Source organism: Muntiacus reevesi, chromosome 4 (assembly GCF_963930625.1).
Source record: "Muntiacus reevesi chromosome 4, mMunRee1.1, whole genome shotgun sequence".
Lineage (NCBI taxonomy): Eukaryota > Metazoa > Chordata > Mammalia > Artiodactyla > Cervidae > Muntiacus > Muntiacus reevesi.
The window spans coordinates 158,688,092-158,701,104 of NC_089252.1; the positions used below are offsets into that span (position 1 = coordinate 158,688,092).

The 13,013-nt window shown below is 38.4% G+C and overlaps 1 protein-coding gene across 7 annotated transcripts in view; it reads right to left on the reverse strand.

The window, feature by feature from the left end:
* Window positions 1–727: 727 nt before the first annotated feature.
* The window catches only part of RAB3IP (RAB3A interacting protein), a 50,911-nt gene continuing 38,625 nt past the window's right edge, over window positions 728–13,013 (reverse strand). For all 7 annotated transcript variants that reach the window (XM_065934644.1, XM_065934645.1, XM_065934639.1 and 4 more), the window contains 5 exons: window positions 11,076–11,204; window positions 9,525–9,637; window positions 5,039–5,138; window positions 4,884–4,953; window positions 728–1,082 (listed from right to left, as the gene is read on the reverse strand). In XM_065934644.1, the coding sequence (XP_065790716.1) occupies window positions 1,000–1,082; window positions 4,884–4,953; window positions 5,039–5,138; window positions 9,525–9,637; window positions 11,076–11,204 (495 nt within the window). In that variant the 3' untranslated portion in view covers window positions 728–999. The remainder of the gene's footprint in view (window positions 1,083–4,883; window positions 4,954–5,038; window positions 5,139–9,524; window positions 9,638–11,075; window positions 11,205–13,013) is intronic.

Below are 13,013 nucleotides of genomic sequence, written 5' to 3' on the forward strand. Positions count from 1 at the left end.
ATCCTTGGGTCAGGGACACCCCCTGCAGGAGGGCAAAGAAACTCCAGTATTCTTGCCTGGAGAACCTCACGGACAGAGAAGCCTGACAGACTATGGTCCATGGAGTCACAAGGAGTCAGACAAGACTAAAGTGACTTAGCATGCATGCATGCTTCATGAAACTATTTACTCTTAGTTTTTCCAAGCAATTTCTATTTTATAATTTGAAATTTATAAATCAAGAGTTTCTATGATCAGTCTATCCTTTGCAGGTATCACTCTTTCAACCCACATCCCTTACAACTCCCTGGAGGGCACATCATATTAATTTATCTTTAAGTCCTTTCAATGATTACTCAGTGCTCAAGAAATATAAAGTATAGATACATTACATCCAGATGCCAAAAGAATGCATCTCTAGGATAAAATTTGAATGTCTTCTATCGGATATATTTAAACCAATCACCACAATAATGGGATTCTTTAAATTAGAACTGAATGATTAAAAACAGAGAACTTTCTTTTCAGAAGAAGTCTTTCTTTAAATAAAGTCTTTTCTTTTAATCCTAACATATAAAAACAGACAAAAATAGAGTCATTCTAGTGGGTGTGGGGGGAGGAAGGTGATCCTGTCCACTTAGCCTTCTTCCTTGTCCTTCATAGGCTGCTGAACAGTTTGAAAATTACAGTTCAAATTCAACTGACCCTATGCACCATGTCAGAGCTAGAAGAGAAAGCAAAAACACACTCAGTTTAACGTTTATTTATTCAGCTATTTTTTGCAACTATAAATTACAATCACTAGTACACCTGTAATTCTTTATAGTGTGTTCAACTAAATAATAAGCAAACACAGCATAGGTCAGTTTAAAAAGAAATCACAGTACTTCTTAGTATAATCTGCAAAAGAGGGAAAAAGTCTTGGACCCGCTCCTTGGAAATAAATATCAAGTAACCGTAAAAATATTCAGCCATTTTCCAGGTCTTCAGGGAGGTTCATGGATGGTCCCAGGCAGAATATCAGAGTTCCTCTTTGAAATAGCCCAGCTTTGCCAATGACATCTCTTTTCTCAACTGCATAACTTCCCAAAACATTTGGTCAACTACACAAACAGAAAAGAGGGACACATAAATCATAAAATATCATCTTAATTATTTTCGTTTCAATGAAAATTTAGGATTAGCTGAAATGCCAACTGGACATTTCTAATGATATACCTAATGCTTAACATCCTATCACTTATTTCACACTAACTTTTCCATGTACTTCTGAGCATCCCAGTTTTATTAATAAATATATTTAATGATTTTGCCAACACAATTTGTTAGATATTATCAATGACTACCATTTTAGTCCAAAAGAAGGTAGACATTTCAGCGTCCTGAGTAACTGGCGATGTTGCTGCTTTCTTGAGTGACTATTCTCAATGCTCGTTTGTGCAAGAGTTACTATCTCACTTATGGATCTTCTTGCTCTAGTTTGCTATATCTTGGCCATTTTTCACTTTTCATTAAAACTAACAGAGTAAATAGGAAAAAAGGAAAACACGAGACACTCCAGAGAACTTAGTAACATTCTTTGTAATAACAGGGAAAGATTCTGTGTATGACTCAACTAGAAATAAAAATAAATTAAGAGGATAAGCTGTAAATTTCTATTTTCTCTGCTTCTGTAAGTCCCCTCTAGTACGTGGGGAAAAGTTGGCTCTGTTTTAGATTATAAAAGGTCTCCCTCTGACATATGATCAGATTAGACTGATTTAGATCAGTGGTTCTTAACCAGGGAGATTCTGCCCCCCAGTGTGCATATGGCAATGTCTGGAAATGTTTTTCATTATTCACATCTAGTGAGTAAAGCCCAGGAATGCTATTAAAACATCCTACAATGCACAGGACAGCCTCTCTCAATAAAGAATTATCTGGCTTAGAATAGTAATAGTACCAAGGCTGAGAAACCCTGCTTTACATTTAGCTGCCTTAAATCCTTTTTAACACAAGGCACAGATAATAAACAGAATGTAAAATCAATAATAATTTACTACAAACCCATGCAATATATAATGTGTACCAAATACTGTGAAATGAAAGAGTAAGAGAAGCCAGAGAAGACATCACTTTCATCACTGTCAATCCCCACCACTTATGACCCTTTCTTCTTATTTTTATAAGTAGAGTACTTTTCATTCGTCCCTACAAAAACTCTTTTATAACAAGTAGAAAAAATATGCTTGACAACTTGGCACAAATCATCTGTTCTTAAGCTTAAATAGTATTACCAACCAACAGCTATTCAAAAAGATTTACATTTTATTAAAGTCAGAAAAAGTCAGTTCAGTTAGTTCAGTTCAGTCGCTCAGTTGTGTCCAACTCTCTGAGATCCCATGGACTAGAGCACGCCAGGCTTCCCTGTCCATCACCAACTCCCAGAGCTTGCTCAGACTCATGTCTATTGAATCGGTGATGCCATTCAGCCATCTCATCCTCTGTTGTTCCCTTCTCCTCCTGCCTTCAATCTTGCCAAGCATCAGGGTCTTTTCTAATGAGTCAGTTTTTCACATCAGGAGGCCAAAGTACTGGAGTTTCAGCTTCAACATCAGTCCTTCCAATGAACACCTAGGACTGATCTCCTTTAGGATGGACTGGTTGGATCTCCTTGCAGTCCAAGAGACTCTCCAGAGTCTTCTCCAACACCACAGTTCAAAAGCATCAATTCTTTGGCGCTCAGCATTCTTTATACTCCAACCCTCACATCTATACATAACTACTGGACAAACCATAGCTTTGACTAGATGGACCTTTGTCGGCAAAGTAATGTCTCTGCTTTTTAATATGCTGTCTAGGTTGGTCATAGCTTTTCTTCCAAGGAGCAAGCGCCTTTTAAATTCATGGCTGCAGTCACCATTTGCAGTGATTTTGGATCCTCCCAAAAAAAGTCTGTCCCTTTTTCCATTGTTTCCCCATCTATATGCCATGAAGTGATGGGACTGGATGCCATGATCTTAGCTTTTTGAATGTTGAGTTTTAAGCCAAATTTTTCACTCTCCTCTTTCACCTTCAACAAGAGGCTCTTTAGTTCTTCTTCACTTTCTGCCATAAGGGTGGTGTCATCTGCGTGTCTAAGGTTTATTGATATTTCTCCCGGCAATCTTAATTCCAGCTGAATGCTTCATTCAGCCTGGCATTTTGCATGATGTACTCTGCATATAAGTTAAAAAAGCAGGGTGACAATACACAGCCTTGGTGTATGCCTTGTCCAATTTGGAAACAAGTCTGTTGTTCCATGTCCAGTTCTAACTGTTGCTTCTTGACCTGCATACAGATTTCTCAGGAGGCAGGTAAGGTGGTCTGGTATTCCCATCTTATGAAGAATTTTCCACAGTTTGTTGTGATCCACAGTCAAAGGTTTTGGCATAGTCAGTAAAGCAGAAGTAGCTGCTTTTCTGGAACTCACCTGCTTTCTTGATGATCCAACGGATGTTGGCAATTTGATCTCTGGTTCCTCTGCCTTTTCTAAATACAGCTTGAACATCTGGAAGTTCATGGTTCGTGTACTGTTGAAGCCTAGCTTGGAGAATTTTGAGCATTATTTTGCTAGCGTGTGAGATGAGTACAATGGTGCCATAGTTTGAACATTCTTTGGCATTGCCTTTCTTTGGGATTAGAATGAAAACGGACCTTTTCCAGTCCTGTGGCCACTGCTGAGTTTCCCAAATTTGCTGGCATATTGAGTGCAGCACTTTAATAGCATCACTTTAGGATTTGAAATAGCTCAACTGGAATTCCATCACTTTCACTAGCTGTGTTTGCAATGATGCCTCCCTGAGGCCCACGTGACTTTGCATTTTTACCAGTCATAGAAAGTACCGCACAGTTTAAAGCCTGCTTGTCCGCTCTGCAGCCTCTTTTCAATACTGATAAGAGGCAGGTTTCACCCCTACTCTTTTAGGCATTAAAACCTAATTACCCATAAAAAAAAAAAAGAAACCTAATTACATGGGATTATAAACAAATGACTGTTTTCAATATACCAGAGTCTGAAGATGCTAAACTTAAGTTTTTACCAACACAACTAATTCTTCCAAAGGATTAACATTCACTGATTTACATTACTAAAACACAGTAGGCTTTTACCAGTTTTTCAGTATAAGAAAATTTTCAGGGTCTGGAAAAAGATAAACAGGAAAATTCTCCACAACTTCAAATACAAAATTGGCATGGACTTGTCCCTAAGTCAGTATTTGCTATTTCTGTTTTAAAACAACCATGTGTATTAACAAATATATATTTTGGAGTTGTCAGGTCATGTTAGTTTCTATGCCTGCATTTAAGACATCCGACTATAAAATCATAACTAGTCATGAAAGACTACAACTAAAAATGCTGCCAGCCTGGCACTAGGTTAGCTCTCTGGATATACCATCAACATGTTTCTGTTGATTTAGAAGACAGTGATCTTTACTCCATTAGGAATTGCCCTCACGACTACTTTATTAACTCACACGTGAAAGAAGAAAATACAGAAAAAAGCTTAGTGCCCTGTGGGCTCCACTAATTAAAATAAGCCTGACCACATTTAGAGCTTGCTCAATTTTATTTCTTAAGGAGTATATTCTATGGCCTTTATGCTCCTCTCACATTTACCATCTGGTTTATCATATATTCCTTAAACATTAAAACTGATCCTGCTTCAAACTCAAGATTAGAGTAAAATGTGACAAATCTAAGCATTAAATACAGTATGTTTTAAAAGATGCTTTTGTTCCCAAATTCTTCACACATTTTATTAGACCTATAAAACAGATTCAATATAAAGGTACCAGTAATGTTTATTTGAGCATTACTATTATGTTCTATACTTTTTACTGAACTTTCATGAAAATATTTTATAATGAATTGACACTCACCATCTTGTTGTTTCACAAGTCCCTGCTGAATGTACCGAATGTATGTGAAAAAGTTACAGACAGACGTGATCTAGGCCAAAAAGAAAAGAATGTCAAACAGTCAAATGTTTCACATCAAAGAGGGCTTTATTAAAATTCATGGTTACGTTACTTACCCTGTATCTGCAAAAAGGAGAAATATAATAGTAGTTGCTTGAGTCCCCTAGCTTAATTCTGTGTTTACAGGACTTGCTCTGACCTGTGAGGGCACATTTTCTGTAAAATAAGGATAAATTTGAGTTTTTAAAAATTAAAAGGATTTTGCCTCTACTTTCTGAACAAGCTGCACATTCATTCAGACAACAAATATTTGACAACCTACCCTGTATCAGGCACTCTGTGAAGATGAGAAAGACAAAAGCCCTACCCTCTAGGGCTTACATTCTAGTAGAAGTTTACAGGCATAGCATTCAGTATGGTTCTAGAAATAAAAGCTAGATGTTTTAATATATGTCCTTGCTCAGTCACTTCAGTCGTGTCCGACTCTCTGCGACCCCATGGACCACGTCCCGCCAGGCTCCCCTGTTCATGGGATTCTCCAGGCAAGAATACTGGAGTGGGTTGTCATTTCCTTCTCCAGTGATAAAGTATGGAGTGAGTGAAGTGAAGTCCGACTCTTTACGACCCCGTGAACTGTAGCCTACCAGGTTCCTCCGTCCATAGGATTTTCCAGGCAAGAGTACTGGAGTGGGTTGCCATTTCCTTCTCCAATGTATGTCCTAACCAGGAACAAAGTTACAAACAAATAATCAGCTGCAGGGAAGGCCACAGCTTTCCACTGGGACTTCGACTTCTGTCTTAGTTGAAAAAAACTTAAAGTGACTGCTCAAGTCTCAAAACATGTTACTGATGCCCTGCAGGACAACTGTTTCCAGATGGGATACTTTTTGGTGTGTTGGGTTGGTGTATATGAATTTAATGTGGCATCTAGGACTGAGAAATACAAAGGAATAAGATCCCTCACAAATACACTGCATCTTAACAATTACAATTACACAAAGGGTACACACTACATTTAGATATACCAACAACTCTTTGCATACTACAACATGTATGAGGGTTTTCAGGCTACGAGAGGGTGGAAGTCTCTTGAGATCAGAGAATGTCCCGTATTCATCTTTTAACTGCCTTTAACTGCCTGGCAGTAAGTATCCGCCGGGCAGGGAGCAGACCTTCAGTGGTCGCTGGCTAAGCGACAGGCCACCTGTCGCTCTACTTGCTCAGTAAGATCAGGTTGGACTCACAGCAGCCCAGCCGTCATCCTGCTAAATCAGAAGCTTGACTAAGGGCAGCTACCACTCCTCGTCAATGCAAAGTCAGGGTAGCTCTAAAGTAAAAGAAAGTGGCCAATAGCATTTATAGGACATTATAAGTTATAAAGAAAAATGTATTAACTAGACATTGAATTTTCAGCTATACTTACGAGACATACGAAATGAATGTGGCTCCATATTAAGCAAACACACAACAAATGGTTACGTAAAAGAGAATAATTTTGGCCATTCAAATCACAAAAGAATCCTTACCTTTTCAGAGAGATTCCACCTCACTGTTCCTTTATTAGAAAATTCCTTTAATGATCTATAACAATATTTAAAAGCACTACTACTAGCTTGAGGAGGATGGACGATCAAGAAAGTTAAAGCACAAATGTTAAAAGTCCTTCGAACTATACTATTTTAAGTATAATTTATACAAGAGAAAAAAAGTACCATCAAACATAAAAATCACCTTTACACTGCTCTTCTGGAAGCAGACATATATCTGTTTGTCTACTATTTTTCTAACTTTCAAATGACTCAGGTAAAATGGTTAAAAGTATCAACTTTTAAAATAATAAAGTGTCTAAGTTAATATATTTTTATTTGAGCTAGAATTCAACGCTGTCTTCTGAGCTCTAATTCCAATTTAAAAAAAAAACAAAACATACTACACTACCTCAGTATCTCAACAGCTCTAGTCCCAAGAGTTCAAAGCCTTGCTTGCCATTTTCACTCAAGGATGTCAGCGTGTCTAAGTCTGCATCTATCATCTTGTAATCCAGAGCCCTTCCTATTAACTTCCAAAAGCTCACAGCACCCATCCAACCGGTCACCTCTAACCCCTTTCTTTACACATCTTTCCTCCCCATGCACTCATCATCCACTGAACATAGTTTCCTTGTTCCCTTCTTCAGTCTTTGTTATCCAAATTCCACCCATGCTTCTGAGTCCAGATCAGACCAAAGCCCCTCCAAGAATAGTTGTGATCACCACCAGTGGAGTGACCTTGCCTTCCACAAAATTCCCAGAGCACTATGCCACTCGCTTACTGACTGTCTTGACAATCTCATCCACAAGAGCCTTAGCCGGGGCCATACTTCACATTTCATTTAAAAAAAAAAGAAAAGAAAAGACAACATTTTCTTTTAGTTTTCTCCACACACTATGCACTGCAAGCATCTTGGCTTCTGGCCCCATTTTCACAAGCACAACAATACCCTTAACTATGTAAATTGTTCCCTAAATAGCTCAGTTGGTAAAGAATCCACCTGCAATGCAGGAGACCCCCTTTGATTCCTGGGTCGGGAAGATCCACTGGAGAAGGGATAGGCTACCCACTCCAGAATTCCTGGGCTTCCCTTGTGGCTCAGCTGGTAAAGAATCCGCCTACAATGCAGGAGATGTGGATTTGATCCCTGGGTTGGAAAGATCCCCTGGAGAAGGGAAAGGCTACCCACTAGAATATCCTTGCCTGAAGAATTCCATGGACTGTACAGTCCATGGGGTCACAAAGAGGTGGACATGATTGAGTGACTTTCACTTTCATTCAGTATAATTATTTTAGTAAAATATTGTAAAAATCTACTGTAACTGAGATTTCATTTGATGATATTGCACATTTAATATGTGGGATAGATATAATGCAACCATAAATTTAAAATCATACAATAAAAACTGCTATTTGTAAAATAAGGTATAACACAGAACTCAGAAGTACAAAAACTGCTATCATTAAAGATCAGGATAAAAATACCCAGGAGTTTGTTGATGGGTAGAATCTAGGAATGTAAATCTCTTCCCCAAAATTCAGAGGCCACCATACACTACAAGTATGGCATGGGGAGTGTAAAACAGGACACAGCTCTAAGTGGACAGACCTGTGGGTCACGAGCAAACACAGGACTGAAGAAATCAGTCACCTGAACACCAGCGCTGACTGACCCTGTGAGACTGCAGTGTGCGTAACAGGATACAGGAAGAACCAGACAACCCCCACACCCGGCTTTAACAGACCTGGCAGTTCATCTCAACCAGCCGTTTCCTCTTCTGCCTTCAAACAGCCTGCCTGATAGGATTCAATTTTTGCTAGCTAGGACTCCAATACTTTGGACACCTCATGCAAAGAGTTGACTCAATGGAAAAGACCCTGATGCTGGGAGGGATTGGGGGCAGGAGGAGAAGGGGACGATAGAGGATGAGATGGCTGGATGGCATCACCGACTCGATGGACATGAGTTTGAGTAAACTCCGGGAGTTGGTGATGGACAGGGAGGCCTGGCGTGCTGCGATTCATGGGGTCACAAAGAGTCGGACACGACTGAGCGTCTGAACTGAACTGAACTGAGGAGCTCTCTTGGGCCTCCTAGGTGATGCTAGTGGTAAAGAACCTGCCTGCCAATGCAGGAGACATGAGAAATGTGGGTTCAATCCCTGGGTGAGGAAGATCCCCTGGATGAGGGTATGACAACACACTCCAGTGTTCCTGCCTGGAGAATCCCATGGACAGAGGAGCCTGGCGGGCTATGGTCCATGGGGTGGCACAGAATCGGACACAGCTGAGCGACTTAGCATGCACGCATATGAGCTCTCCTGGGCTCTTCAGTCCCCTCATACTGATCCAGTTTTTAACCAACTAAGAAGCTTCCCCTAAATTTTTCAAAGTCACTTTTTAAACAGCTATGACAAAGGTTTTTAAGTACTTCTGGTTTCAGTCTTTCCTCCTCCCAGAACTAGTTGGAAAAAAACTTGTTCTGTTATGAAATGTGGAGTCACTCCTGAAGGTACACACTGTCAAATATCTCTTACACATGAAGACAGAAATGTTTCTTTACCAAAATGAGAAAGCTTTACAATGACAGTACTGAAGGAGAGGACTAGCCAAGTCTTTTTGGTAACCTGTTTTCATGCTTGGTAAGACCTGGTCTAATTCACTGTATAATTCACTGTCAAATTATTTTTGACAGCAAACTTTAGGAAAAAATATTTTATACAAAAAGCCCACAACATGAAAAGTATAACAAAAAGAAAATCTGCTTATGACCCATTAAAGAGATTTCATAATCAGGTAATGGATTACAATATGTAGTTTAAAAAAAAAAGTTTCTGACACCTGATCTACCTGGATCCCACGTACAGGTCTGTAATTAAAGAGCTCTCCACTGACGATACATCTGAAATCCCCACACTGCCTGCGGGTTGGTCTCTGGACTGCACAGACTCTAAACAGAAAACCGCCGAGAGATTTAACCATATTTAAAACCAGAAAAAATTAAAGTAACTACAATACATAAAATTTTTAAAACTCAGTATTCTTCCACAAGACATGATTTTTAAAACATACTTTGGTCCTCCACATTCAACTGCAGATGCTTTCACGAATCGAACAGGTTGTAATCCCACTGGTTCAATGCTTAAAGTGTTGTTCTCCACAGCCTCCAGAACAGCTGAAGCCAACTTCACAGAACACAGAAAAGTATTAGATGCTGACAGGAAAATGTAAAAATTCTAGTTCACAGTAAACTGATGTTTAAAGATTATTTTCCCCAAGTCCCCCTAGATTTGCTTTAGCTAATGAAAAAGAAAGGAACCACATAAGCATGGTTTGAATTATTTTATAACTTCAATATTGTTATGAAAAGTGATTCAGTTACAGCTAAATAACTTTTCTCATTTTCTGGAAGGAAATTAAAGACATTAATTCCAGATCATCCCTTATCCACATTTAACATCCACTATTAAAGTCACTTCAAAATGAATATCCTAATGCTTGATTTTGCTAAATTTATGCATTATTTTTTATTACTGGTCATCATAACAGAGCAATATATTTAATTTAAACAGAGCTATATATTTATTGATCTCATATTTATGTGCACAAGAGTATACAAAAGAATTAAATAAATTATCAAATATGAAATGCCCAGATGGAGATGGTAGTAACTGATAAACAATTGATGAAATGGGCAAACTACTTTATTCTGGCAAGATTACTTATACATAGCAATCTATCTAAAATTAGGGCCAGAGACATAATGACTAACAGCTATATATCAAAAGCATTTTATTCTTCCTCTTAACTTCTCCTTACAAGTAGTACTGTAATTAAATTCTCTAAATTCTCTTTAGAGAATTTATTGATTGAATATTTGTAGACAAACCTTCCGCATGTAAGAACAAATTAAAATTATGACCTTACATTTGCATAGTGTTTTAAGGTTTTCTGTCTACTTGAAAGTGTCAAAGTTAGTCACGCAGTCATGTCCAACTCTTTGAACTGGATTGTAGCCCACCAGGTTCGCCTGTCCATGGAATTCTCCAGGCAAGAATACTGGAGTGGGTAACCTTCCCTTCTCCAAGGGATCTTCCCAACCCAGAGATCGAACCTGGGTCTCCTGCAATGCAGGCAGATGCTTTACCATCTGAGGCACCAGGGAAGTTTCTCTATCTACTTAATTGACTTCGTTTTGTCTTAACAACCCTGAGACCCGGGCAAGGAAGGCATTTTTCCCCCTGTTTTAAAGATGAAGGAACTAAACAGGAGTTTTAAAATCACATACAGATAAACCAAACAAACAGCTTGAAGTGTACAGAAATTCCTTTACACTGACTCTTGGACTAAAAGTTAAGAAATAAGCCCTACCCCCTTAACATATTTAATACTTCACTCCAGTGCAAAGCACACTGCAGTGTGAGTGATCCTCTGCTCAAATAAGGAAGGAGGATCAGTAAGTGAATGCCAAGAAATTATTATGATCCTAGTATGGAGTGGAGAAAATGATAAAACATGACATTTTATAAATTATTTATATGAGATACTAAAATATGTAACATGTCTAAATAAAAGGTATAGGAACAACTCTAATGCATTTCTATTAAAGTTTTTTAAAATTACCTCACTTTTTGAGAAGGTTAAACAAGGAAAGATATCTTCCTGATAGATTTTGTCTAAGAAAGGACAGGTTCTGTCCATTGTGGGCTCATCCTTCCAAGATCTGAATTCATTATACAGGGATAAGTCAGCCTGACAAAAGAAAACATATAATAACTTTTAAAAAAGTACAAACAGAAAATCACTTTATAAAACCAAAACCTAATTAATATATTACCAAAAAACAAATATTCTTTATTTAAAATAACAATTGAACCATTCTTGATTAGTTATAATATGGGATAGCAATTTTTTAATTGAAGTATAGCTGATTTACAATATTGTTTGTTTCAGGTGTATAGCAAAGTGTTTCAATTAAACATATTTTTTTTTCAAATTCTTTCCATTATAGATTATTATAAGGTATTGAATATAGTTCCCTGTTGTTGTTTTAGCTGCTAAGTCATGTCCAACTCTTTAGTAACCCCCTGGAGTATAGTTCACCAGGCTCCTCTGTCCATGAGATTTTCTCAGGCAAGAATACTGGAGTGGATTGCCATTTCCTTCTCCAGGGGATCTTCCCCACCCAGGGATTGAACCTGCCTCTCCTGCTCTAGCAGGCAAGATCTTCCCCACTGAGCCACCAGGGAAGCCCATGGTTCCCTGTACTATACAGTAAATTCTTGGCTTATTTTATATACAGGGGTGTATATCTCTTAATCTCATACTTCTAACTTATTCCTCTCTCAGCCTTTCCCCTTTGGCAACCATAAGACCCCTTTCTACGTCTGTGAGTCTGTTTCTGTTTTGTAAATAAATTCATTTGTACCTTTTTTAGGATTTCACACATAAGTGATCATATTTGTGTTTTTCTTTCTGACATCTTCAGTGAGTATGATGCTCTCTAGGTCCATTTATGTTGCTACAAGTGGCAATATTTCATTCTTTTTAAAAAACAATCTAAACTCCCAAATAACTAGTGGGTGCTTTTCAATGTATCCACTATGGTGTCAATGATCACTACTATTACCCACCCACCGAAAAAAGTGTAACACTAATGGTGGAGTTCTTCTTAAGACACAGGTGCACACTGTTCTGAACACAAAAGTCTTCTGAAAATAAACAATTTGGAACCAAGCTAATTAAAACAAGTGTTTAAATAAGTAGAGGCTGACCAAATTGTGAAATCTATTTTGGGGTCAAAAGTGACACCAACTGTTCAGCTATTTAAGGCACTTTCAGAATTTTCTAAATTTTTACTGTATAAGCTGCAAAACTAAAAGCAGCACACACACACAGTCTCCTAAATTGACTATCTCAAGTATAAAACATTCATTTAGGTTTTTTTTGTCACTTCAACATCTAGTATCTACCATCTGAGTTACCGATAAATCCAGCAGGCACCGGCCTTCCGATTCACTCTTCCAGTTGTCTCTTCTCTTTCCTTCCAGTTTAATAATTTTTCCCAAGTATTCTTCTCTTCGGATTCCCTCAGCCCAGCTCAATCCTGCCCATCAGCATATAAGGACCCACCCAGCCCCCAGCCCCCCGAACACAGAGCAGTGTCCCTCACCCGCCCGCAGCTCTAAGCCACTCTTGTCCAGAAGCACTAGATAGCCTGTAAATGACACACGGACTGCATCTACGGCCTCCAGGACAGCTCACTCAGATGTGCGTGCAGTCTATGTGAAAGTAACGAAAGACTGCCTGTACCCCAGCTTTCCTAGAGACTTTCCTTTAAGGTGTATAATGGCAATCTCAATATGAATTTTTTTCATCCCAATCCATAAATTCCTTGAATCAAAGCTAAAGGCAAAAGGATAAAAATATTAGCAGCTAAGTAATACATTTACAAATTAATTTTCTTTGTAAAGTCTACCCTTTGATGGATAGAAAACCCAAAGTGGGTAAGTAGTGTTCTGAGAAAAGATTCTAGTTGAAAGGCAATAATTTAAACTACAT